The 27,663-nt window shown below is 45.5% G+C and overlaps 2 protein-coding genes across 4 annotated transcripts; one reads left to right on the top strand and one right to left on the bottom strand.

Moving 5' to 3' along the window:
• The first annotated feature begins 572 nt into the window (after positions 1-572).
• Positions 573-8,358, top strand: LOC120694920 (kinesin-like protein KIN-14D). Its single transcript, XM_039978247.1, has 20 exons — positions 573-933; positions 1,067-1,311; positions 1,423-1,594; positions 1,712-1,836; positions 1,947-2,030; positions 2,148-2,225; positions 2,298-2,390; positions 2,658-2,828; positions 3,316-4,353; positions 4,451-4,532; positions 4,631-4,726; positions 4,833-5,012; positions 5,142-5,248; positions 5,344-5,522; positions 5,810-5,974; positions 6,044-6,297; positions 6,382-6,545; positions 6,746-7,185; positions 7,323-7,426; positions 7,977-8,358. Exons 1-20 carry the CDS (start codon positions 894-896, stop codon positions 8,057-8,059), a joined length of 3,900 nt encoding a protein of 1,299 aa, XP_039834181.1. The 5' UTR covers positions 573-893; the 3' UTR covers positions 8,060-8,358.
• Positions 8,359-8,884: 526 nt separating this feature from the next.
• Positions 8,885-13,444, bottom strand: LOC120694930 (monosaccharide-sensing protein 2-like). Of its 3 annotated transcripts, none has more exons than XM_039978259.1 (7): positions 13,310-13,428; positions 12,897-13,109; positions 12,686-12,793; positions 11,707-12,273; positions 10,164-11,125; positions 9,753-9,940; positions 8,885-9,647 (listed from the first exon to the last, which is right to left on the bottom strand). In XM_039978259.1, exons 3-7 carry the CDS (start codon positions 12,762-12,764, stop codon positions 9,209-9,211), a joined length of 2,235 nt encoding a protein of 744 aa, XP_039834193.1. In that variant the 5' UTR covers positions 12,765-12,793; positions 12,897-13,109; positions 13,310-13,428; the 3' UTR covers positions 8,885-9,208. The 3 variants fall into 3 exon arrangements, with proteins under 3 accessions (XP_039834193.1, XP_039834208.1, XP_039834202.1); XM_039978274.1 differs by having other exon boundaries at positions 8,895-9,647; positions 12,686-12,792; positions 13,330-13,444; XM_039978268.1 differs by lacking the exon at positions 13,310-13,428 and having other exon boundaries at positions 8,895-9,647; positions 12,686-12,792; positions 12,897-13,296.
• Between the last annotated feature and the right edge of the window lie 14,219 nt (positions 13,445-27,663).

Here is a 27,663-nt window from a genome sequence, read left to right as displayed (position 1 = left end):
CTTTGTGGTCTGCTCTGGCGGCGGCGTCTTTTGCCTCTGAGGGCTGCTGTTGCCCTTGGGTATGTGGCTCTTCCTTGTGCTGCGGTGGATTTGGGGGTGGAGGCGTTGGTGATGAGTCCAGACTTCGTTTCGGAGCAAGGATTTTCTCCAGCTTCTTCTTCCTCAGATTCGTCGTTGGCAGTGTTTTCTCGACGGCGCTTGTTTGGGGGGGGGAGACAGCGTCGTCGGAATAAGGTACTCCAGACTTCTCTCTCCTTCGTCGGCGTGTGCTCCGGTGCTGGCGTCGGGTCTGTGAGTTCTTATATAGGAGTTGTGGTGGCTTGCTGGTCGTCTTGTTTTCGTTGCCTCTCGCGCGTGGAGCCACAAGGGTATTGCGACGTGCCCGTCGTCTACGGAGTCTTCCGGTGATTTCAAAAAGGACGCGTTTCTGGTTTGGTTGTAGATGTAGGTTTGTTTGTACGTGTGTGGTGCAGTGTGAGTGTGTTCAAGTTTGTATCTTACAAGCATGTACGAACAGATACTACAACTGCATGAATCCAGATGAGAGCTTTCCAAAAAAAAAATTGGCGCGAACCGTTCCGCCCGACTCCCCAATTCGCCTCCCGGCTCTCCTGCTCAAGCGCGCCTGGGCGTGGCGCACCGCCTCCTCTCCCCTCCCCGCCCCGCCCCGCTCCGCCACCCAAAAATAGCCGGAGCCGGGGGAGGACCGGAGGCTGACGGGAGGAAGAGGACGCATAGGCGCGCGGCGCACACGCGGCCGCGGCCTCCGCGTCTCTCGCGCGCCCCATTCCCTCCCGTCCTCACCCGCTCGCCCGCGCCGCGCCCATGGCGCCGCCCTTAAATCCCCCGCGCGCCCCTCTCCGCCGCTTCGTTTCGTTCCACCCCGCTCCTCCATGTCCCTCCGCGACCCCGATGCCGCGCCGCCAGACCCATGTACGTACGATGAGCATTTTCTCGATTCGTTCCTGGCTCCTCTTCTTCTTGTTGTTGATGATGGCGATTGATTGGTCGAGTTCCATGAAATCCGCCCGCTGACCGGTTGCTTGTTGCTGCTGCCGCGCCGCAGCAAGGCGGCGGCAGGACGCCGTCGAGTGGCTGCGCTCCCTGTTCCCGGACGTGCGCCTGCCGCCGCAGGCCACCGACGACGACCTGCGCGCCGCGCTCGCCAACGGCAGGCTGCTCTGCGCGCTCCTGCGCCGCCTCCTGCCCGGCGCGCTGCTCGACGACGCCGCCTCCGACAACCTCGGCAGGTTCCGCGCCGCCGTCGAGCGGATGGGCGTGCCCACCTTCAGCGCCTACGACCTCGAGAGGGTAACCGCGCCGCCTCCTCCTCCTTCCTCGTCGATGCCGCGGCGTTCAGTTTGCTTCCTTCTCGATTGACGCGTCCCTGCCGGCGATTCATCGATCCAACCATCCGTCCAGGGGGAGCTGTCGGCCGTCGTTACCTGCGTTCTTGCTTTGAAGGACCGGTTCGCGTCGCGCCTAGACGAAGACCACCGCGGCTCTTCCTTCCTCACCAGGTGTGACAGCGAAGGAGGCCGGAGGAACATGGAATCCAAGCTGCAAAGGGTACTGTCAAGCCCCGTCATGTCAGGTAAACAATAATCCCTTCGTCACTGCGACAGAGTTATGACAATGGCAACTGTCTCATTTACAGAATTGGTTCAAATTGCTTCTTCAAACAATTTTTTGTGTTGTATACTTGCTTCAGAGCCATACTCTCCATCCTTTGGAACCGATGCCTATTCTCCGTCATGGGTATTTCAGCCGAAACAAGGATATTCTGATCTACCTGGTTGTAAAATTTCAGACTTGATGAAGTCCTCCAGCTTGGAGGTAAGTGCCTTGCAGCAATCTTCACCTAAAAAATAAACAGAGGATTTTTTTTGCTCTTCTGCGCCAACTTGCCACGCCAATAGTGTTGAGTGCGTAACATGTTTATGCAGAATGCTCCCACCCAGTCACTTTTGGGTGTTGTGAACAGCATCCTCGATGAGAGCATCGAGAGGAAGAATGGACAAATACCTTATGTAGGCTTCTCAAAAAAATCAATGTAGTCATTTTCTTCTTTCCACATCTAAGAGGATTTAGTGCTATATGTGTTAACACCTTTCCTTGTATAAATGAATGTTAAAATTGCATTGTAGCGCACTGCTTCCCTTTTGAGGAAGGTCATTGTGGAGATTGAAAGGCGTATTTCTACTCAGGCTGGGCATATACGAAATGTAAGATACGTAACTATTTTTTTGTTGTTGTGCCATTGGATTTGTCCTATGTGATTTCTTAGTTGTCTGCAGCAAAATAACCTGATTAAAGCTCGCGAAGAGAAGTATCAGTCAAGGATAAGAGTGCTAGAAGCCCTGGCTTGTGGGGCACGTGGGCAAACACATGTAAATTCTTGTACCTTCTCTGAGCCAGTTATGTATATGAAGGACGTTTGCAACAGTTTTATAGACTAGTGAGTTTTTCTTTTCAAGATCGTGGTATCACCATCAAATGATTAAAAAAAATGAGACAGTTCCATAGGAGCTTAAAAATAATAGCAGAGATTACTGAGTTCTCTCTCCGCTTAATGCGAATAATGGCAAACCGAACAATTATTGATTTAGCATCAATTGAGCAATTCAATTCATGGAAGTCCACTTTTTATTATGCAGGTAGAGAGAGACAAACTTGAAGGCAAGGGGCAACTGGGAGAGGATGATATGGCTAGATTAATGCAGTACGAGGAAGACTTGGTAAGATTGATGAAAGAAAAGGAGGATATGATTTGGTTGCTGAAAGAGAAGGAAGATATGATCAGGTTGCTGAAGGAAAAGGAAGATATGGTTAGAGACCATAGTCACAGGATTCGGGGTCGATGCCTCGTCCCTCGACCCGGGAACGTCGTTCCGATTCGAGGGTCGGGATCGAAGAGGGTCAGTGTCCCATTCAAGGTTGGATCGTGTCCCGGTTTGAAAGGGGTCGCAGCCCCATTGCTAGCAGATTTAATTGGGATAAGGAGGTTAAGGACAGTGGATTGGTGTGGTTTTTGTTAGACAATGAGCTGAGTACGTGTAGCATGGTCTAAATGTACTCTTTTATATGTTTCTTATATGCTTGTGCAGATTAGTTTCTTCATTAGTAGCATATATATAGTTTTTGTCTTTATCGACCCGAAGATATCGACCCCGATGAATCAGGGTCGCGTCCCACATAATAATTTATCGTTCCATAGATGTATACCCCCTTCGTACCATAATTTTATAAAGTGACGACCCTCGACCCTCGACCCCGTTCCTCGACCCGATCGACCCAGGAACTTTGTGACTATGGGTTAGACTGTTGAAGATAAAGGAAGACACGGGCAACTTGAATAATGACAAAATAGATAGGTTACTTAAGGAGAAGGATGATACTGTAGTTAGATTGACAAAAGAGAAGGACGACATGGTTCGGTTATTGAAGGATAAGGAGGATATAATTAGGCTAATGAAGGAGAAGGAAGACATGGTTAATGTGAAAGATGTCACAGTTGAAGATACACAGAGAGCGATAGATGAGAGCAAACGGTTACTTAAGGAAAAGGATGCTATTGTTGTTCAATTGACAAAAGAGAAGGAAGACATGATTAGTTTGTTGAAGGAAAAGGAAGTTATAATTGGAATAATGAAGGAGAAGGAAGATACGGTCAACTTAGCTGGTGGTGCGGTTAGCGATAGGAAGCAAGAAATAGATGACGATAGAGACAGGTTGATCAAGGAGAACAGCGATGCTCTTGCTAGGTTAACAATGGAGAAGGAAAATATTACTAAGTTGCTAAAAGAGAAGGAGGATGCGATTAGATTGATGAAGGAAAAAGAAGATAAAGCTGTCATGAAGAAAGGCAATGTTGAAAACAGAAAACAGGCAATAGTTGAAGATGCAGACAGGTCAATAGAGGAGAAGGGCGACATAATTAGGCTGATGAAAGAGAAGGATGATTATAGCAATACAATTATGAAACTTAAGCAGGAATTGGAATCATTAAGATCATCACATGAGGAGAGCTGCAAATTGTTAGAATCTAAGAAGGGAGATGTAGTTAAGCTTCTCACAGACAAGGAAATGAATGAAAATATAATTTTAAACCTCAAGCAAGAACTTGAGGCAACCAAAAAGTTGCATGAGGCACAAAGTCAGCAAGTGGAGACCAAAGCTGCCAAAGTAAGTAAGGAGTTGGAACAGAGGATAAAAGAAATAGAGCTCATGTTAGAAGATTCTACCAAGAGGAGAATAGAACTTGAGGAATCAGCTGAATCTAGATTCCAATTTTGGAAGCAGAAACAAATCGTGGTAAACAAATTTGTTGGTTTGCAAATAAAGAATTCTCAGGTATTAGTGAAACCACTTCCTTTCCTTTTTTTTTTCTTTATATTTTAGGTGAATATCTGTATTCTGAACATAAGTGAACAGTGTTCTGTTTCATCAGGATTTGAGGCTATCTTCTATTTCCATTAGACATGAAATCCTAAATTGTCAAAAAAGATGGTTTGAAGAACTTGCAGGCCTTGGTGAGATTAAAGCCATGAGACTAACTATGGCCTACATCGTCTTAAATTTTTTTTTCACCAGTAGTCCAGCACTAAAATTTCAATTTAATTTTCAACAGGACAAAACCTTAAGGTGGTTACAAATGCTGCGGAAAAATATCATGCAGCTCTTGCAGATAATAGAAAATTATTCAATGAGATCCAAGAACTGAAAGGTTCCTATTTCAACTGCATCCAATAGTTCCTTTTGTCTGGTTATCTGTATTAAACATAATATTGTGCAAGCATAATATAGTAGTGTAAAATAGCATCTCTGAGCAGGAAATATCAGAGTTTATTGCCGGATAAGACCTTTTCGACCCTGGGAGGATGAGAAGTCCACTTCAGTTGAACATATTGGTGAGAATGGTGAACTGGTTTTATCAAACCCTACAAAGAAAGGAAAGGAAGGAGGAAAGAATTTCACATTCAACAAAGTTTTTGGCCCTACAACTACACAAGGTGCTCATGACAATGAAATCCAAACAAATTACCTGCTTTTGAATCTCTTAAGTTGTAGAAAATTGCATATTTCATGAATAGCGTTATGACGTATACATTTGTTTTCTTACCCTTCTTGTTTTTTTACAGATATGGTCTTCAAGGATATTCAACCACTAATTAGATCTGTTCTTGATGGCTACAATGTTTGCATTTTCGCATATGGCCAAACTGGATCAGGAAAAACATATACTATGGTACGAAGCTATAAAGACTGAAGTCTTTCTACCTGTTTGGATTTCTCTGCAATGGAGAACATATTCACAATACTTTGTTTTAATGAATTGCTCAGATGGGACCTGAAAACGCAGAAGAGAAGGAATGGGGTGTCAATTATCGAGCACTGAATGACCTTTTCAATATCTCCCATGATCGTCGAGACACAATTAAGTATGAAATTGGCGTTCAAATGGTTGAGATCTACAATGAGCAGATCCGTGATCTCCTTGGTAGTGGTGGTTCACAGAAGAAATATCCTTCTTATTCAGACCTGTTTCAGTATAGCTTTTCCATTTAATGGAAGAATGCACGTTTTCTGTGCAAGTCCTGAAGTCCTTAACTGCTATTATCCCACATTCGCTATGCATTGTAGTTTCCTTAAGTAATACGATATAAAAACTTGCAAAGTTTAGTTGGTTACACTATTTCTATCCTTATTCAGAATCTGTAATCATCATATTGCTTGTAGGAATTCAAACCATTACTTCTTGCTGACTGAAGTGATGTAACAAACCCTTCATTTTCCTTAACCGGCACACACTAGGGATCCAGAATACCTCCCAGCCCAATGGACTTGCAGTTCCTGACGCAACAATGTGTCCTGTTAATTCGACTTCTCATGTTATTGAGCTAATGCAAACAGGGCACAACAATAGATCCATGAGTGCAACAGCCTTGAATGAGAGAAGCAGCAGGTCTCACAGGTAAGTTATTTATGCTACTTATATTTTTCTGTATAAAGAAACCTACTTACCATCTTTTTCCTTGTGCAGTGTTGTGACCATCCATGTACAAGGCCAGGATTTGAAAACCGGAAACACTTTGCGTGGCGCTCTGCATCTTGTGGACCTTGCTGGCAGTGAAAGGGTGGACCGATCTGCAGTTACAGGAGACAGGCTTAAAGAAGCACAACACATTAACAAGTCTTTGGCTGCTCTTGGGGATGTTATATTTTCTTTGTCACAAAAGAATGCTCATGTACCATACAGAAATAGCAAGCTTACACAAGTCTTACAAACTTCTCTGGGTGATCTTCTTTGCTAAAAAAATTAGTTTGCATTACATCATAATTTGTACATAGTTTGTTGACAAAAAAAGTGTCCATTTGTAGGTGGGCATGCAAAGACACTAATGTTTGTGCAAGTCAACCCAGATGTTTCATCGTACACAGAGACTTTAAGTACACTGAAATTTGCTGAACGTGTTTCTGGGGTGGAACTAGGTGTTGCAAGGACCAATAAGGAGGGAAAGGATGTCAGAGAACTAATGGATCAGGTAACTTTTTTTCTCTTTTCCTTCACTTATTATATCCTTGCTAAGGAGATTGATATGTAACATGTCGGCGTAACGGCTTTTATTTTTGAATGTGCAAAGAAATCAAGAATGACCTGTCCAAAATTTTGTTATGCCTAGGAAATTAAATTTGATCCTCAAGGAAACATACAATTGCTGATATCTAATGTTTCACCTTGCAGCTTGCGCTGCTCAAGGATACCATTTCAAAGAAGGATGATGAAATTGATCGGCTGCAGCTACTCAATAGTAGTACCTCCCGACCGAAGTCCACGAAAAATGGTGACACCCTGTTGAAGCATTCATCCTCTTCTCCAGGCATGGCATCCCTAGGAAAGGTGGCAAGCTTTGGCAGTGGGGCTGCTTCTGATCTTGACAACTTCTCTGACACCAGTGACAGGCATTCTGAGGCTGGGTCCCTGCTCTCAACTGATGAAAATCAACAGCTGGGTCAGAGCTCTGTTACTCCTGAGGTTTCTGCCCTTGGTGATGTTGAATTAGACGGAAGGTTAAGCGATGTATCAGATGGTGGTATATCAGCAGGTGCAGAAAGTGACAGTTTAGTGAACAACGTTGTGGACCAAGAACAAGAGAAAACATCTAGTGCTGGAAAAGAGCGGTTGTGAGTATTTCCAGTTCTCTATAGTCAACTTGCTAATATTTTGGCTCCTTTGACATCTTTAGCTCTTACAGATTCTGCAGTGAGTGGTTTCCATTGCCTGGTTTTCATCTGTAACGTGTTCATTCTTTCTTATGTAGAGTCAAAGCAGTAAATCGAGTCCAGAAGCTAGCAGTCCCAAAAGTAGGTCAAGCATCAAGCTTGCGGCCTAAACCAAGAGATCCTTCTGTTCCTAAATCTTCAGGTATGATGCCTCTAAGTTTACACTTGTATTACAGCTTCGTTTTCTTAGAATGCGAAGCTTAAGGACCTGCTGTTCTGTTAAATGGATCTGAGTCTGACGCAATAGTTCTACAGATGATTCACTTGTGTTCTGATTTCTGAATATAAGAATGTTCATAATATACCCAACAGATACCTATGGAGGGTGACATTTGCTTGTACATGGATTTGGCTATATGCTCCGCTTGTATTGGCAAATATCAGGATCAGTTCAATTAAGCTATTCATAATGAGTACACAATGCAGGCCATGAAAGCATTTATCTACAATTTTCAATGCAACTTACCAACTCTCGATGCAGCCAATCTAGTCTAGTAATCGGATAAAATTTCATTGAATTTCTTGAGAATGTATGCGACTCTTGAACAACTCATGGAAAACTAAACAAAGAATGGTAGTCACGCCGTTCTTGGTTATCACTCCCATAGGCTATTCAAATCCCTAGATTCTGTGCGTTTTTTTTTCCTAAGTGAGCGTTGTCTCATATTCTGTCTTATTTGAATGATTTACAGTGGCAACAGGTGTCCGAAGAAGTACAACCACTCAAGCAACTGCCCCAGCAAGAACTAGCAGCACTTCAAAACGAGTACCATAGATATCAAGACACTGATGATTTGGCAAAACCACTTTTCACATTTTTTTTGTATAGTTCTTTTGGAAAGGCTTTCTTCTTGGCATGATATACTACCAGTTAGAGTGAATTTTGTATCTCAGGTGGATAGGTCGCTGTTATTTCATCTCTACAATGAGGATATCGTCTGTTAAGCATCTAATATTCTGTATCACTGTGATGTTAGCGTGTTACAACGTGGATGCCTGTGTTGAATGTGTTAGTAGGAAAAGTGAAGAAATTCGAAATAATCAAATTGAATGCAAATCTTGATGGTGCTTTTTTTTTATGCTCTCAACAGTTTTCCTCCATAATCCACAGATGATTTGATCCTGCCAAACATAATCCACCAAATTTAGCAAATGCAATTTTTGCATACAAGGATTGCACTGTTGTATTTGTATCCATGTTTAGGCCACGATAGCTAATTGATCGAGTACAGAAGGGGCTACTACAAGTGCAAACCGCTTGCTCTAATTGCAAGAGTACAAGAGTATAAACCATGCAATAGAAGGGTTCATTATAGCTCCATAGTTACACAATTACCAACAGATAGTGCACCTGAAACATAATCGTGCCCTGTGCCCAAGGTAGAACTGGGTGGCCAGGGTGGGTGACATGCTTCCTCATTATTAGTAGGCCTTCAGAATCATGGCGCCCTCTCAGCGCTTTGCAATAGTAGAGGCTTTTCAATTAAAGATAGGAGAAAAAGCAGTAGCATATGTTACAACAATCACTTAAATTTGACATCGCATGCTATCACATCCTATTTCTAGCAAATAATATAAAATTTAACGGTGCAAAAGTTGACAAGAGGATATGCAAAACTTTATTTACTTTATTGGAGCTTAAATATAGTACCACTGAATCAGATCATTAACTTTAGTCTAAATATCTCTACCAAGAACCACAGCTGAATAACATGCCTAATACATTATTAATAAACAACATTGATGGCAGATGACATGGAATTTGCCTACTTAACAGCTGCTGTGCCATTGATGAACTCTCGGTGTTGCTTATGGAGCATGAGCAGTTGCCTCTTCCTCATAAAAGTCTCCCAAGCATCTTGGTGAGATCCCTTCAAGTTTGCAATTTACAGCGCAAAAGTTGCAAGCAAAGCTGCCAAAGGAATTAGGCCTTTGCAGCCGCCTGCTTTGCACCAACTGAAAAGAACTCAGTGATGACCTCAAGGGGCATGCCCTTTGTCTCGGGGACCTTAAGGAAGACGAATACAAAGGAAATCAAGCAGACAACTGCGTATATGCCAAAGACGCCTGCTAGGCCAATAGCATTCAGCATCACAGGAAGGCTGTAGGTGACGATGATGTCTCCAATCCAAAATGTCAAGGCACAGATGGCAATGCAAAGGCCGCGGACCCTGGTTGGAAAAATCTCTGCACATAGAATGTTGGGGATGGGACCAAAGCCCATGACGAAGCAACAGAAATAGATGATGACACTGACTGTGGAGAGCGCAGCATGGGGCACTGTACCCAAGTCAACAACATTGGATACAACCAGGACAACTAAAGATGCAATCAAAATTGGAATTGTGCCTAGCAGCAAAAACCTGCATAAAGGGAAGCGATGTATCATATAATGTCCTTCAGGCGCATTTCGCAAATTTCTGGTAAGGGATAATACTAAGACAATGCAATGAAAATAAACAAGTTACCTTCTTCCAGAAAGATCCATAAGTCTCATGGCTAAACCAATGCTAGGAAGCATCAATAAGGTAGTGAGAGAACTGATCAAGATGGATGCTGATGCCGAGCTGAGACCAAGATTGGAAAGAAGAACTGCCACACCAGCTTGCTCAAGAATTTGTGGAGTGTAGTAGAGAACCCCGTTTATTCCAGCAAACTAAACATGGGAGGCAAAGTCAGTAGGCTATTTTTAATAATATTACTTATTAAGCTATCAATATTGGAACAACCCAATACAGAATATGATGAATTTGTCTATAAGAAGAGTTATGGTTGAATTAAGTTACTTGAAGGTTAATTTCTTCCCTTTTTGTTTGGGTATAGAATAATGCGAGATGGTTCTGTAAGATAACAAGCGAAAGTGATTAAATTAGCTCTACCTGTTGAAGGATCTGAATTCCCACACCGACTAACAAGGCACGCCTCACACCAGGTTCAAACAGATCTTTCCAGCTTGGGCCTTTGGCAGCTGCCTCAGATGGGTGAATCATGGCAGGACCAGACATGTGCCGTTCTGTAAGATCCTTCGAGTAAAGTGCTGGCTGGCTTACTAAAGCAGCAGCATGTATGAACTCGCCACCCTCAGGAGCATCGCCTCCACCAGGGAGTGAAACAATCGAACCCCTTCTTGAACCAGGAACTCCTTCGTGCAAGTAGATTCTTTTGAAACCACCTTCCTTCTTACCATCCTCACCTTCTCGCTCTGACCACTTCCATGCAAGCTGCCATCCCCCACCAATACCAGTGCTGTTCACACCCTCTCCGCCCTCCCCCAGAAGGCTTGGCCTTCTCATGCTCAAAGAACTTCCACGGTGGCCATGGTGTGCAATGTCCTTCCCTTCCGCACTTGTAGTCTGCCTGGACAGCAATGGGCTGTGGACATTGTCTTCATAATCACCTCCTGCACCATCTGATGCATATTCTTCGTCATCCCTGTGAACATTCTCTTCATCCCACTGCTCATTTTTGGTATGCTGATCTGTGACGCTGAACATACTTCCAAAGTTTGGAAACAATGTGCTCCTCATACTTCCTCCAGCTTGGGGCATGTTCTCATGGACACTCCCAAAAAGTGTGACGATCGGATCCACAAGGGGTACACTCGGGTTCACCATGCTGCCATGACGAGATGCGAGAGAAAGCACACTTCCAAGCATGCTGGGTCCTTTGGAAGGTCGAGCAATCCATGATTGCCCTGCTTCAGGACCATAAAGAGTGATCTGTTCCTTATCACCATCAGCAACGTGATCATCAGTTGGGTCAGTGGCAGGGCCGATGATGTACTCTTCAATGGAGGTATCTCCTCCAACCGCCAACCCTTCAACAAGAAGGGCCATTTCACCTGCGAAATTGCCCACTTAGAATTATCAGATGGCCTTTTTGTGTATGTCACTGTTAAATAAATAAACGTGAATAAACCAGAAACTTATGAACTGGATAGAATTTCCAAGGCTCAACCAACTTGTATAACTTTCCAAAATTAGCATATTATACAAAGAGAAGAGCTCTAGTTGCATCTATTAGCCACAGTGTAATCAATGTATTTACTAAAAGAGCAAAAGAAGAATGGAATCGCTTATTTCTTTTTACGTGCCTAGTACCTACATCTCCATAAAATAACTATACATAAAATTTCAAATATAGATAAGATGTCAAGCAAACTGAAACATTTAGCTCTTCAAGCATCTATGGTTAAATGTTTGCAATCATCATTCTGCAAATTTTCAACTGATTTTTTTTATTTTTTGCAAGACAAGAAAAAACCTAAAATTTTATGCCATTCAACATATAGTGCAAACACAGACCAATTCAGAATTTAGCCAACGATTCAGTATTACTGGAGACTAGAGACGCAACAACTAGCCTCTAGTCAGGTAGAACTCTAGGTGAAATGAACATTAAATTATTTTTAGCAAAACAGACCTGAGACATCGTCTATCCCACGTAATTTTTGCAGAACCTTCTTGGCTTCTGCCATCCTCCCTTTGCTGACAAGCCATCTTGGGGATTCAGGCAGATAGAATATTGTCAATCCAAAGAAGAACAATGAAGGTATGGCAAGCACCCCAAGCATAATTCTCCAGTCAGGTGATGGCAATAGTGACATCCCAAACACCATGCAGTATGACAAGAACATTCCTCCCGAACCACTGAATTGTGGCAGTGTATTCAGCAAACCTCTAATCTCTGGAGGAGCTGTTTCTGAAATGTATAAAGGCACAAGCGTGACAGCCAAGCCAATACCAAATCCATCTACAAGACGGGCCAGCAGCAGGACATAGACATTAGGGGACCATAGCATGATGAGGCTGCTGCAGAAGTACAGAACTGAAGAGAGGATAAGCATAGGGCGGCGGCCGATCCAGTCTGATACTGGCCCAGAGAATGTGGTGATGATAGTGGCACCAATGAGTGACATGGACACAATTAGCCCCTCCACAGTGGGCTCGCTTTGCAATTTGAATTCCTTCTTTATGTACAGAACAGCACCTGGAGAAGATAATTGTATTGTGAATGACCCCACCAATATTTCATCAGGACTTAAACATCGCAAAAGATAATAATTGGACACCACATAACCGAGAATTGAACGGTTCTAACAGATCAAACAAGCAGGATAAAGCTAGTATCATTACAATTTCTGGGGGAAAAAATCTGGGAATATTTTTCTTAATTGACAGAGCTAGGGGCACGTTTTTTCCGAGAATAGAATAGCAACCAACAGAATTCCATCAAGCACTTCTGTGAGAATTCTGCACATGATCTGATACCTGGTACCAAGCAACATCCGATCTGAGTCTCGGAGGAACTGATCTGACGGAAATACAAGCGCGACTATACGAGAGGGAGAAGCAGCATATACATGCCCGGCAAAACCAATCTACCGCGAGCACAAGATTACCTGCAATGGTGGCATTGTCCCACCCCTGCAGCAGGTTGCCGATTGAGGCGGCGATTGCGACGAGCACTGCCCCCGACATCTTTCTTGGTCCTCCAACAAAGGCCCCCCTGCAACCGCGCGACGCAGCTCAGAACGAACACATCGAAGCAAGCAACCAGCACAGAAGAGGAGGGGAGGAGAGCAAAATTCTTGCAAAACCCGAGCACCTTACCTCTCAAGAAGGCGGCGGCGGCGGAATCCAACCAAGAACTGCTGGGCGGAGCTGCTGCACCCTCCGGGTCCAGATCAGAGGCGACGGGCGGCTCGAACGGGGGCCAAGAGCCGCTCCCCAATCGACGTCTGGGCTCCCTCCTCCCTGCCCCTGGCTGGCAATAGAATAGGAGGGGATGGGGGGAGTAGAAGAAGCAGCAGGCGATCAGGGTCCCTGCGCGTGAGGACAAAACGGCTCAGCGGGAGGCGGAGCAAGTGCCCCGGCGCCACATGGGGACGCCACGAGAGCGACGCCGCAGCCCGCAGGCAGCAGCAGCGAGAGTTCACGCCTTCTCCCCCAGCGCGGCCACCGCGAAACAAGGGGAAGTTAAAAAAAAAAAACACCGGCCTTTCCGCGACCGGCAGCGAACGCACCCGAAGCCCAAAGATCCGACCTTTCCAGCGAAGAAGGGGGCACGCAGCACGCGCAGGCACGGCGGAGCAGCTGCCACCGCTCTCTCTCTCTCTCTCTCTGTGTGTGTGTGTGTGTTCTTCCCCATTGCCAGCAGGGGCACATGCGCAGGAAAGATTTGATTTTTGAGGCCGGCGTCGCGCCAGGCGATCTGCTAGCAACCAACCGGAACCGATCTGTCAGCAGACGGACTGTTGCGACCGCGTGGAATCCCCTGGAACTCGGGCTTGTTTTTTCCTAGGCGATAGTGTCTCGTTTTTATTTAGATTGAAAATTATTATATGCTCGTACATTTTTTACAGACAAAGTTGATAGAAATTGATAGAAGTATCGAATACGAATTGGTGCCTGTATATTAATTTGTATTGGTGCCTGTATATTAATTTGTAGAAATCTACGTGATCGAGTCGTGGGCGGAGGGGTTGGTCCGACTCGCATAACTTTGGGTAGAAATCTTACTCGCTTTAGTAATGTATATAGATATTGTATTAGGTTTGTCCTAACTTAAACTTGACTAAATTTGATCAAATTTATAGGAAAACACAGCAACAACTATACTATTTAACATATACACTATTAATATTTGCTTCATTGCAAAATAAGCAATTTCATCTCTCAATTCTCTTCCTTTAACTATCAAAAAGGTCAATTTAGCCCTCAAACTTTTCATTTGAGTCTTATTTCAACTCTGATGTGACGTGGCACGTCTATATGGCATGCTAAGTCCCCAATGTGCATGTCATGTTTCCGGTATGCTACCGAATCCAACACATGTATTAATTTAAATGCTATATTAACTCATAATTCATTGATGTTGCAAAAAAAGGTATTATTGATCTTATATCTATTAATAAAAGGTATACACTTTTATTTATTTGTGCATTCTAATTGACTATTGAACCATATTTTTTTTACAACACATTGAACGTGAAGAAAAATCAGAGGTAAAAGAGTTTATTTATATCTATTGACTCACTTTTAGGGTTTTTATTGTTGACATGGCATGCCACATAGGTCTAAGAATGAAATTAAGCCCAAATAGAAAGTTTGAGGACTAGATTGGTCAATTTCATAGTTGAGGAACGAATTTGAACCTACGACAAAAGTTGAGGAATCAAATTGACTATTTTGCCTTACTTCATCGTGGATTCCGTGAAAGAAATTTAGTATTACAAATGCTGTTATTTCTTTCTACAAGTCTCATAAAAAATTGCCAAATTTAGTTTAGAACAAACCTGAAGGAGCAGGTGGTGGAGCCGGAGCTGTGTCAGTATAACACCCCACTTCTAAGGCCTTGTTTAGTTGTAAAATTCAAAATTCTTAAACTATCTCATCGAATGAGAATCTTACATGCATGGAGTATTAAATCTAGACAAAATAAAAAACTAATTGCATAATTTGCTTGTAAATTATGAGATGAATCTTAGGGTAACCATGTGATACTAACATATTAATTGGTCTTAATAAATTCGTCTCGTAGTTTACAGACGAGTTTTTTAATTAGTTTTGTGATTAATTTATATTTAATACTTTAAATGTGAAAAGATTTCATTTCAAATATGGCCCAGATCGTCGCTGTTGCGTGCGTGGCTGAGCTGCAGTACGGAATGGACAAAACGGCCGCGGCGTTTTTTTAAAACGGCGAGAGGAAGGTGACAGAAATTCACGGTAAGGTTTGGTTTGGTTTGGTTTGTTGCGGAACGATGAATTGAATTGAGACTGCTTCCAGCCGTCAAAAAGAAGGGAATCGGACGAACAGCTGGAGGCATGGAGGGTGACGGCCGAGTTTTCTTGGCTTTAACTGTCCATGTCCTGGATCCAGGGAAATCTAGCTGTGCCGGCCATTGTTATTTTGTGTTGGCAGGGATCAACGGTCAGAATTTGCTACTGATTTTTAATGAGTTATAAACTAGAAGTATGATGTATGCTAACCTACACTAGAAAAAGCAGCGATCGTCAGAGCATCTTCAATAATTTTCAATCTCTCTTCTCCATCTTTATTTTTTTTAAAAGAAAAAAAACTCCAATAGTTCCCCATCATAGTTCATCATCTCCTAACAATTAGCAAATTGACCCCTCTATGCGTAAAAATATGCACCGCTTTTCCCCTCCCGATTGCCCCTCCCCGTCACGGAATTATCCTTGTGGGGTCATAACTTCTCATTTCTAGGAGTAAAAATAAAGAACTATTTGAGATGAACTCTTTTTTGTCTTCCCGTACCTATTTTAGGAGTTGACAAACGACAAGTTTTTTGGAAAGAAAATATTGAGAACTATTGGAGATGATTTCATTGGCGCATTCGCGAGTAGAGAACATTGACCTACGATTAGATACAAACACACACTTAGTGAGGGTGGTAACGGATCAACTTTGGTACTCTCTTCACAATATAGCTTGATCTTTATATAATTTTAGTAGTATAGTTTATTTTCAATAATAATAATAATAATAAGTTGAAACTATTAAAATTCTTTCTCACCAGATTAGGCCCACCGTATCCCTCATGAAGACCCCACTTGTCAGGCCAAAAGGTTTGACAAAAGGGAGAAGAAAATTGATTTCGTTAATGTTTTCTATCAAAATTCTAAAAAATTTGACATCATTAGTTATTTAAGAAATATAAATGATGTTGTTGCTTGATGGGAAAAAATTAAATATGTGCTCGTGGTACGTATATCTCCACTAGTAGTTTAAAATTGTATAAGATAATAGTCTAATTTTTTTAAAACTCTGCTCATCAAGGCTAAAATTTGTGACCCTTTACCAGCCGTGCTTGGGGTCCCAAGTATGCTCTGCCTGCCTCATGAAAGAAGCTGCCGCTTCTGCCTTGCCGTCCCCACAAGCAACGGCCACTTTTTCAGCTGCAATCGACAAGGCCATCCCCGGCTCAGGAACAAACCACCCGTCGAAATCCCATGTCATTTTAGTCCTGTTCGGCCTGATTCCCGGCTCCTATATGGCTGTTTGATGCAGACGCCTCCCTTTTTCATTAGTCCAAATCGAAAGCATCAATAAAGTTGCATCCGTGTGCTCCTCCTCTGGTTGGTGCAGATCCAAAGCAATAATGTTTTGTAAACGTTTCTGTCAGACGTTGCTGAGATTTTTTTTGTATTTCCAAGATTTCGGAAGCAAATTCCCCGTTTCAATTTTCTCAAAAAATAAAAGGATCACTCCAGTACTCTTTTCACTCAAGGCTGTGTTTAGTTTCGCGAAAAGTTCCCAAAATTTTTCACTAACGCACATCATATCGAATCTTACGATACATGCATGGAGTATTAAATATAGTTAAAAGATATAACTAATTGCACAGTTTGGTTGTAAATGACGAGGCGAATCTTTTGAGACTAATTATTCCATGGTTGGACAATAGTTACCAAATAAAACCGAAATGTGCTATAACAACTTTTTCGTAAACTTTTCACAAACTAAACACACCCCAAGTCAAGAACTTACTCAAAGGGAAAGGCATGGAGCTTGTCTAGGGAGGGAGAGTGACCTGTCCCCTCTAGCCCTGCTAGTGCCTGGGAGAAAAGCAGAAGCAGAGAGTTGTCTTCAAGAAAAAAAAGAAGTGGAAGCTGGCCGTGTTTAGTTTTGTTGCAAATTTTTTTTCAAAAGAATCTTACTAATTTGAAGTACTAAATGAAGTTTATTTATAAAATTTTTTGCACAGATGAGTTGTAAATCGCGAAACGAATCTAATGACGCTAATTAATCCATAATTAATCAATAATTAGCAGATAGTTACTGTAGCATCACTGTTTCAAATCATGGATTAAGTAGGCTCATTAGATTCGTCTCGCGATTTACAGCCCATCCATGCAAAAAGTTTTGTAAATAGACTTCATTTAATACTCAATGCATGTGTCGAAGCATTTGATATAACATTTTTTTTGGAGAAAAGTCCATTTGACCCCCCTGAACTTATCACCGAGTCTGAAAACCCCCCCTAACTCCAAAACCAGATATTATGCACCCCCAACTCGTGAAAACCAGACAAATAACCCCCTACAACAGTTCAAAGTGGTTTTTGGGGTGGTTTTGCTACTATGGCATGCGAGCCCCATATGTCAGTCTTTTTCCCTCTCTCACTTACATATAGGGTCCATATGTCATCACCTACCTCGCTCTCCCTACCGCCACACGCCGCGCACCCGCACTGCCCGCTCGCGGCCGGCCGTGCCGCGTCACTGCTGCCCTCGCCGCGCGCACGAGGACGAGGGGGAGGCGGCGAGCCTCACCGCGGCTTGTACGGGCAGAGAGAGGCGGCGGAAGGGGTGGCGCAACGGAGGGAGGCGGCGCCAGGCGGAGGAGCACGCCGGGAAGAGCCTGGAAACGGTCGGGTGAGGGCCCGAACAGCTCAAGAGAAGGGAGGATGAGCTCCCAGCGCAAGGAATCGAAGGCAGGCTCACTAGAGAAGGAGAATCGACGCCGGCAAGGAGCTTGGGGCAGCTGCAATGGTGGAGGGGGAAAATGGGGGCTAGGACCGGCGTGGCGCAGGCCGAGCTCCGACGGGCGTGGTGGTGGGAGCTTGCGGCGGCGACCGAGCTCAACATGAGCCTGCGTCGATGGCCCCACTCGCGGCCTCGCGAGAGCTCCCCGTGGCAGCTGACCTTCACGGGAGCCCCCCGCAGCGGTCTAGCTCAGCGAGAGCCAGGGCGCGGTGCGGCCGGCCGCGAGCGGGCAGCGCGCGCGGCTAGTGGAGCAGCGGCGCGGCCGGGTAGCGCGGGCGCGTGGCGTGGAGTTGGTGGCGGCAGGGAGAGCGAGGTAGGTGATGACATGTAGACCCACATGTAAGTGAGAGAGGGAAAAGGCTGACATGTGGGGCCCGCATGCCACAGTAGCAAAACCACCCAAAAACCACTTTGAACTGTTGCAGGGGGGTTATTTGTATGGTTTTCACGAGTTGGGGGTGCATAATATCTGGTTTTGGAGTCAAGGGGGGTTTTTCAGACTCGGTAATAAGTTCAGGGAGTCAAATGGACTTTTCTCTTTTTTTTTTTTTTGCGTTTTACGGAGTTACGGGCTCGGGGCCTCATTGCGAGCGATGCCCCGAAAATGAGTGGTGAGTGGACCAGAGAATGATTTGGGAGCTGAAAGCAACAGCGCGGGGACGGGGCCATTCGAGGATCTGCATACACACCGGAAAAAAAGATGCTGTCATGCTGGCATCAGATCAGATCAGATCTCTCTGCAATAAACCAACAGAAGAATGTTACTAGTGCCATGCTAATTCTCACTGTAAGGCCGTGTCCAACGGTTATCGCCAGGTGCTGGCTTTTAGAAGTACACGGCAGATTTTTCACGCTTAGGCCGTCCACAACGGGCCGAGCAAACTCAGGAGCATCTCCTCATCGATTTCCACGCCCCCTCTGTCTACAGTGCCAAACAGTACATCTACAGTGCCAAATAGTATATTTGCTCCTTCATTTGCTCTTCTCGCTGTGGACAGTCTTAGAGTAAGGATTATGGTCTTCGCCGGCTACCGGCGGCAAGGGTGCCAGATCACCCTGTTGGGTGGCGGACCCCACTAGTTAGTTAATGAGCAGCAGTGAGAGCGTGAGCCTTTGCGCCGGCTCCCAACGAGCGATTCATGAACCGCCCGTTCCACTCTCTCATAGTTTCTCTCTCTGGTCTCTGCCACACAAACTCTCCGCCCGCTCAACGCGGACTGTAATACTTACTCGGAGTTTCTGTGGGACCCACCCGTTTGCATATTTTACTCCACCCACCAGAGGCGGGAAGGGCAAAGGAGTGGCGGGAAGAGAGGACCTGCACCTCGATTCCTGTGTGGTCCCACTAATAGCTCGGATGCCGCGCCATCAGCTAGTTGCTGAATACTCGCTAGCTCGGATGTTTTTGCTGGACGAAGTTCCCGTGCAGTCACTGCACGTGCAGTGACGGCACGGGATCTCAGCTAGCGAAGCCGTCTCCCTTTGGATTGGAGAAGCCTAATGCAACGTCCTGTAGGGCTGGATATCGAGCCAGCTCGGCTCGTTAGTGGCTCGGCTCGTTATAGCTCGGCTCGTTATGGCTCGACTCGTTATAGCTCGTTATACAAACGAGCCAGAAAGCTAGCTCGGCTCGGCTCGTTAGTGGCTCGAGCTAGCTCGTTTGGCTCGCGAGCCAGAGTATAAAAATATTTACATAGGGATGATAACCGTAAATCTATATAAAAAACACATCACATGCATATTTAAAGTGAAATAAATAAAATAATGTGAATTTTATAATAAAAAATATAAGTATGTTATCATCCATGACCATGATCAACAATTATTCGTTGATCGTTTCAACTAATTCATACAATATTTGTTATTTATCTTGGCTTGTTATGGCTCGCGAGCAGCTCGCGAGCCAGCTCGAGCTGGCTCATTATAAAGCGAGCTGGCTTGTTATAAAACGAGCTGGCTCATTATAAAACGAGTCGAGCTCGAGCCGAGCTACTAACGAGCGAGTCGAGCGAGCTAGCGAGTTTCGAGTTTTTCGCCCAGCCTTAACGTCCTGCATACCTCGTCATTCAGGAAGACTGACCTAATTGGCTCATGGGTGGATTCAGTAAAGATGCGGATGGAGAAGATTGTTCCGGGTGGATGAACAGTCTACAAGGGAACGGGCGGGCATGAGGAGGAGCACATCCTGACAAGATTCCAACAAGATGAGAAGCGCAGCAGCAGAGGGCATATGCTGCGTGCAAGGTGTACGCAGATGGATGGGCGCCGAACAGAACGCATCGGCATGTGTACCACCCGGGAATCCAATCATTCACGCCGAAGCAACTCGAGCACACCATGTGTTGTGTTGCGGGCGCGCCGCGCCAATGCATCTTCAACACTTGAACAGCCGTTTGTCTGGACCCGACCAAGCGGCGTCACGAGATTGGGGAGCGCCATGGCCGGAGCATCATCTACCACGGCGAGCCGGCGATGACGCGCCGCCGTGAGGCCTGAAGAAAGATCGCCGAGCTGAGCTGCACGACCGGCCGGGCGGCGTCCAACGCTGATGATGGAGCGGCCGGCCGTCAGCAATAATTGCATGTGGAATCTCTCGCGCTGCGGTGCATCAAATCATTTGGGCTGCAGGCGCGATATTTCCTGAGCCGGGGGCCGTCCCGATCGCCGATTCGCCATCGGCGTGTCGTGTCCATGGGATCCTCTCCTTGGATTCTTGCGAGAGCTCTGCTCATGACAACGGCCTGCCGATCCGATCCCATGTAATTGTAATGGAAGCTAAGCTAAGCTAGCATCCAATGACCTAGCGCCAATGCTCTCCAACACAAACATAGTACTCTGCAAATTTCGGTACTGCATTAACAGGAGCAGGTGACTAATCAAGTGCTGCTACCTGGCTTTCATTTTGTTATATATATATATATATTTTATTTTTTTAGAAGGAGGAGGTCCTTGTCTCTCGCTGGCAAATTGTGAGGCTCGCTGGCTTTCATTTAGTACCAATGGCCTCGAAAGCGAAACGAATGTGACCTCAGTTTAGAAAAAATGAAAGAGAAAAAGAAGGAAAAGGATGTATACATGGTGCTGATGGCGAGCTCAGCCAAAGCTTTTCCTCCACCATTTTTGGATTTTTGGTGTTTCTGATTTATTCTGCATTTTTCCCCACCATTGATCGATATCGCACCGCCGAATATAATCTTCATTTTGATCGTCGCCGCTGCAAACTTGCAGCTGCAAGCAATGGCATTATGGCTGATCGGATCAAGGCCAGGGCAACAACTAGGACAGCGCTGCCTACTCTCTGCTGGACAAGTTGTTCCATGGGCCATGCATGTTTCTGGTTCTGCCATGGCTAACTTGCAGTTGAAGCTGGTTTGGTTGAAGGCCTTGATGCACAGCTGCAGATGGAGATTCTAGGTTCAAACACGGCCACTCAATTATCCTTCTTTTCCGTTTTCCTCAAAAGAAAAATCATGGAAGTTAGGATAGTACTAGAACCTCTCCCAGCTTATGAACTCTGACCAAGTGGTAACTTAAAATACTCTCGTTGTGTATCCCCCTCAAGCACAGATATCCCTCAAACTAAAAATTAAAAATGGGCCACACGGAACCTTAACGAGTAAGAAAGCATGGCTTTTAGCCAATTTTTCAAAAGAAAATAAAGCGAAACCATGGCATAGTACGAGTATGCACTAAATTTTTAATTTGAGAAAAAGTTGGGCTGGATTTAAGTGCTCTACTTTTATTCTGAAAGCAATAATTATTCAAATTAAAATCATGCGGCATGCAAGCAATTGGGGGAGCAAGCTACAGACTATCCGGACAACAAGCTTCTAAGCAGGCGAGTGATGTGATGGATTGGTATGCGTGAATACATTGCAAGGTTCAAGCGGGAACGAAGAAAAAGTTTGGAGCTTAATCTTCTAGGTTTCTTTCTTTGTTTTATAGTCTTTTTCTTGTATTTGTGAAACTCCTCGTGTAAGGTCTAGAATCTAAGAACTCTTATAACTCTTTTGACTATAGTTATTCGTTTGTAAATGATCAAGGCCGGAAAATTTTCCATAATCTAAAAAATGCAAGCAATTGGAACCATGAAATACATTGTTGCTTAATTATTTTATTGGCAATATACATAATGCCATCTCTAGTAATCACGTGCTTACAAACGTTGCTGCTATTTAATTTCCCGATAGTTAACAACCATCTAATTTCCATGATCCACTCTACAAAACTTGGAAATGATATTGAAGTTAGTTCAAAGTTTTGTTTGTCTGGAAATGGAGGTCCTAAATAATTGGCTAGCTGCCATTACATACCTTTCCAATTTAGTGTGAGTTTACACTTTACAATAAGAGGAGACAAGTGGGAAAAGAAAAAAATATAAATATCCTGCTTGTAGAGGGCATTTGCGCCGGCTTTTTAATGGATATAAATAAATAAGCTAGTTTTTCCCATGGATTGCGGGTTTAATTAATCTTCTTAAAACAATAAAAAAAGGCGGACTAAGTTCAAATGTCATCTGAAATCTTCTCGATCGGGAGAAAGACAAAACGAAGTGCATCTACCATGTCATCACACACCGCATATAGATCGAAATTATTTTTGTTTCGCTTTTCATCATTGCAACATATTTGTAATCGCATGCATTTTTTTTAATATACTTATGATGAACAGCTAGCGATGCTTTTGCACATGCTTGCTGCCAGCAGGCCGGGCACAAGACAATAGCCTTGTCAGCTCCTTCCCACTGCAAGCCCCCCCCCCCCCCCCCCCCCGCGCGTCGTCCTCGATGGGTGACTTGGGGGGCGACGCCGCACCCCCATCCACCCCCTCCCGTAGGCCACCGCCGGCGGCCGGCATCTGAGCCGAAGTCGGCTTGGTTTGCCCCCTCCCCCCTTTTTCCCCTAACCTCGCGAACCTGCAACTCACCTGCGCCACCGCCGGTTGCCGGCCGCCTGGGGCCGGATCCGGCGTCCCCTTCGCCGGATCGGGGTTCCCCCGAGCTGGATCTGGGCTCCCTCGGTGGGATTTGGCCGGGGACCGGCCCTCCTCTCGCTTGGGCTCCACTGGTGGCCGGAGCTCCTCTCGCCGGAGTGTGGCTTCGTGTTCGGCTTGGCCGGCATCGGCGGGAGCTGTGACCCGCCGTCCCCGGTGCTGGTCAGCGCCAGCCAGGTCATCCGCAATGGTCGCCTCCTCCCCAGCGAGCCCGTCTGCCGCCCGGGTGCCCTTCAACAGCACGGGGAACACGTCGACGACCTGCCTGGCGCGCCGCGGTCGTCGCCCTCGTCACCGCTGTACCGCTGGGCCCGGAGCACGACGGCCTCGCTGCGCTCGTGCTGCTGCTGGAGGAGCGGCGTCGCCGGCAGCTGGAACGCCACCGCCAGGCCGCCCCCGCTCTTCGCCACTGGGTGGCGTGGCTGGGCTCTTGGCCGCCGGTGGCCGGCCCTCCCTTGCCAGGGCTCGCCTTGTGGGGGCCCTGGTGCCGCGCCGCCACTGTTTGTGCTCGGGTGGGCGAACGCTCTGCTGGTCGCCACCCCCTGGCCGCCGCCCTATTGCCGCGCCGCGCCCTAGTAGGCCGGCGGCCGGTGGTCGCCATGGTTGGTGGTGGCTCCAAGGTCGTCGTCCATCCGTGCCAATGCTCTTTTGTTGCATCTCCGCCGTGCTATGTCTGCGCTTGTGGTCGGAACAAGCGGATGCTTTGCCGCTATCGTCGTCTTGGCGGAAGCTTGGCCGCCGTCGTCACTTCTTGGGCGGATGCTTGGCCGCCAATTGCTGTGTTGTTCGGTTTTAGACGGTTGCTTTGCCGTCTAGGTGGATGCTTCGCCACCTCATCTTGGTGGAACCTTTGCTGCTGTCGTCGCTTCTTGGGCGGATGCTTAGCCGCCGTTTTCCGCGCTTTTAGGTCTTAGACGGATGCTTTGCCGTCTAGGTGGATGCTTTGCCACCTTAGTTATAGTTTGGTCGTTTAGTAATTCGCCGTAGACATTCAAGGTCACGATGTATCTTTTCTGCAGGGATGGATGTTGGTCGTTTCTAGGTTCGTTAGGTTGGGTGGCTTCGCTTCCCTTTCTTTCTTTCTTTCCTTTTGCTTTAGCTCACTTTCGGTCGTTGCCACTTGCTTGGTGGTCTTGTATTTCTACACTACGAGGGTTCTCTTATAGCAACGTCGCTGTAATTCTCCTCCTCTTAATGAAATACGTGTTAGGCACGTTCGCGAAAAAAGCAGGCCGGGCACACAGAAGACACATCTGCATGCATGGTTCACAGTGCCTCGCGTGGACCGAGGGATCGCATGTTCGTGGCATCTCTGTCCTACTCGATCCTACATTCCTACTGCATGGCTCCTACATGGATGTGTGTACATGCAGATCAGCAGATGCAGTAGAGTACTCAAGAGTGTCACGGAAAAGCAACAGACGACAGAGTGCCCTTTCGAAAACATGGCGAAGCTGCTGCTCTGTTTGTGGCGAAATTCCGTATCAGACCCGCTCTGAGCCCTTACGCATGCAGTCAGTGCTAACGACGGAAAGGATGCCAAACAGCCAAAGCAAGTACATGCTACTCCATCATGAGTGCTCTCGGTGGTCTCTGTCCGACATGGATGCGTACATGCAGATGAGCTCATGAGCAGATGCAGTCGAGTCATCGAGTGTCGTCGATGGAAGCAGCAGAGACAGAGGACCCTTTCAGGAACATGGTTACATGGCGAAGCTGCTGCTCTCTCTTTGTTGCGAAATTCCGTATCAGACCGGTACTAACTCTGGAAAAAGGTTGGCAGCAGTCACTAGCTTAGGGGTGATCAACTCTAGCTAATTATCTTGGCATCTTGTATATGTTGTTCCCTAATTTTTCCTATATATACAGACAGCGCGTATGGATGGTATGGAGAGGCACTCAAGGAGCGTTGCTGCGATAGTTCTGGTTTCGTTGCTGCTTCTTGGATGCATTGCCACTCATGCCGAATGTAAGTAAAATAAGAAAAAAAATGTTTTTACGATTGTGTTCGAAAGTTGATTAGTAGCTGATAATATTTCTTCCTTGCCGCTTCAGAAAAACATATTATATTGTCCGTCACAATCTCTCTCTCTCTCTCTCTCTCTCTCTCTCTCTTGTAATTAAAATTCCACTACCCTTTCAAAGAAAAAATTCACTGCATATTTGAAAGGGAAACTGATAATAATGAGTGTATGGTCATTTTGTATGTCTTGACCTTAACCTGGTTAACTTTCAAAAAAAATAGGGCGATCAATCATAAATGTTACGAGAGTAACCAAAAGTTTGCTCCACGGACTGCATAGGAGGGAATTGTTGGTGTTGTGACACCAAGAATACACGCAAATGCTTTGTGGACGCACCTACCTGTATAGAAAAATGCCCCATAGAATGATCGAGCGAGTTACCATTAGTTGATGAAATAATAATGTAACAGTGTGTTACATGTGAATGGATATGGATACTAACAATTGAATGAATGAAGAAACCCCAATATATACACATATACACTTCGTGTGTACATCTCTCGCAGCGAGCTATGCCGGCGGTGGGCATCTCGTGCGCGCGAGGAGGCGCTGCAACCCTCGCTCCTCCGAAACCCTAGGTCATGGCAATGCGGAACGCCTCGTGCTCCCTGACTCCCTCTTTGCCACCGTCGTCCATGGCTGTGCCGCATCCTGCTCGGGCACACGCGCGCGGCCAGGAGGGCTCCGCCGGCAGGACGGGCTCTTTTCTTGCCTGCGTCCTCCATCTCGAGAACAAGCAGTCTGCTCCACCAATCCACTCCACCGAGCAAACAAGCAAGCAAATGTTTCTCGTGTAGGTAGAGTGGTAAAGGGTCTTGAAATTTGGCCTAGAAAATCTAAAAGTTGGACCTTAAAAGGGTTGGGCTCTAAACCTATACAATTTTAAATTAAAATATTTAATAGCCATGTTGGGCTGTGAAGATGTCATTAGGGCCATGTCCCATTACCACCTCTATGTATAGGCCTATAACCTTCATGAAAAATTGAAAATCCAAATTCCTCTCCAAGCAAAAAAAAACCCATCACGAGACACATTCAGACCGTCACGAAAAACTGCCAAGCTAAAGGGCAAATTTCATTTCCATGAGTGTTCCTGCCGCCACGAAAATAGTGTCAATTTCATATGTTCATGCCACATGAAAATATTATCAATTTTCACGAGTTCAAATAATGAAGTAATTTGCTTGCTTGTTCACAATGTTATGGTCTCGTAGAGTATATTAGAACTCCTTTTCAAAAGAAAATGCATGCTAGAATATAGATGCGTGCGTCTGCAAAACAAAAACGTGCAAAAATAATGTGACTATGCGCATAAATTAAACTTTTCATGTCTGAAAATTTCATTTTTTTTAAATCTTCTTCGCAGTTTGAAACGCTGGGGAAATAAAAGTATATGAGTTTATGTTCCTTGCCAAAAAAAATATTTTTTTATGCTTCTTTGCCTTCGCATTTTTTTTTATGTTTCTTTACCTCTGCATATTTTCGTTCTTTTGATTTTTTTTTTTGAGAGGATTTTCGTTCTTTTGATAAACCCCTATTGGTGTATGTATTCTTTCGAAAGGCCCAACTGGACAAGCAGCCCATTTAGATAGAGGCCATCTTGAGTGCCAAGCTCAATCAGAAGCATGGTCCCCCCCCCCCTCCCCCCCCCCCCCCCCCCCCCCCCCCAAAAAAAAGCCCAATCAGAAACGGGAAGATTTGTCAACTGACCTAATGCATCTGCTGGCAATCTTCCAAAAAAAAAACTGTTTTCCTCAATATCAGTATCTCGAGAGCACGAAGCTCACCTATAGACAATGGCAGTGGTCGACTTTAGTAATTGTTACCTTTTTTTCGGGTAAAGAGAGAGCTTTATTAACTAGGCAGGAGGCTGAATACAATCGGCATTGATGATATCTATGGCACACGCAGGAGCCTGACCTAACCATACCGCTGAGTGAGTGTTACGCCTAGCTAACGCAGCTAATTCATGAGCAACTTTGTTACAATCTCTCTTAACCTTCACTATCTTCAGTTCCAGTAGAAGCTGAGATAGCTCTTTGCCCTCGGCTATGATGAAGCCGAGTTCTGACCTATCCGGTCGCGTGGACAACAATGCCCGCGTCACACGAGCACAATCCGATTCGGATGATCGGATGATGGCACCATTGGGAGGCAAGTCTTAAACCTTCAACACAAGCATGTGCTTCCGCTTCCGCTGCACTAGCACAGTTGAAAAGCGCACGCCAGGCAGTAAATTTCACCCTTCCCTCGCTGTCTCTTGCTACCATCATGGTCCCCGCGCAGCCTGTGGCGTCCACAAAGGATGCATCAACGTTCAGCTTGATCCACCCGTCAGATGGATGTGACCAGGTTTCCCTGGGATTAGATGCCTCCTTGCGCAAACCACTTTGTGCAGATCCTATTTGCATCTTTCCTTTGCCATTGAACTCGAGCTCTTAATGATTCTCTGCATCTTGCAGGCTTGATTTCAGGTAGAGCAGCGCATGAACAGAATCTGTAACTCCCGTTGGCCCTGATTCATGGGTGATGTTGTTGTGCATGAGCCAAGCTCTCCATAGCATTAGGAGGGTGTTTTCCTTCTGCTCACTTGTGCACCCATCGAGAAGTACCAACAGCCAGTCCGGGCCGCTAGGAGCAAAGCGATGCTCTGCTGGTAACTCCCAGTGTTCACGCATAGCCTGCCTCAAGTTGTACGCCTGCTGGCAGGTCACCACAGCATGAAAGCTTGTTTCTGAAGCTAGCCCGCATAAGTCACAGGTTCCATCGGCTTCCAGCTTCCTCTTGAACTTGTTGTTTTTGGTTGGCAGAATATCCTTGCTTAACTTCCATGCAAAGATTTTGACTTT

Source organism: Panicum virgatum, chromosome 1K (genome assembly GCF_016808335.1).
Source record: "Panicum virgatum strain AP13 chromosome 1K, P.virgatum_v5, whole genome shotgun sequence".
Taxonomy (NCBI): Eukaryota; Viridiplantae; Streptophyta; class Magnoliopsida; order Poales; family Poaceae; genus Panicum; species Panicum virgatum.
Note: the sequence above shows the minus strand (reverse complement) of the source record. Positions and strands in the feature narration are given on the sequence as shown.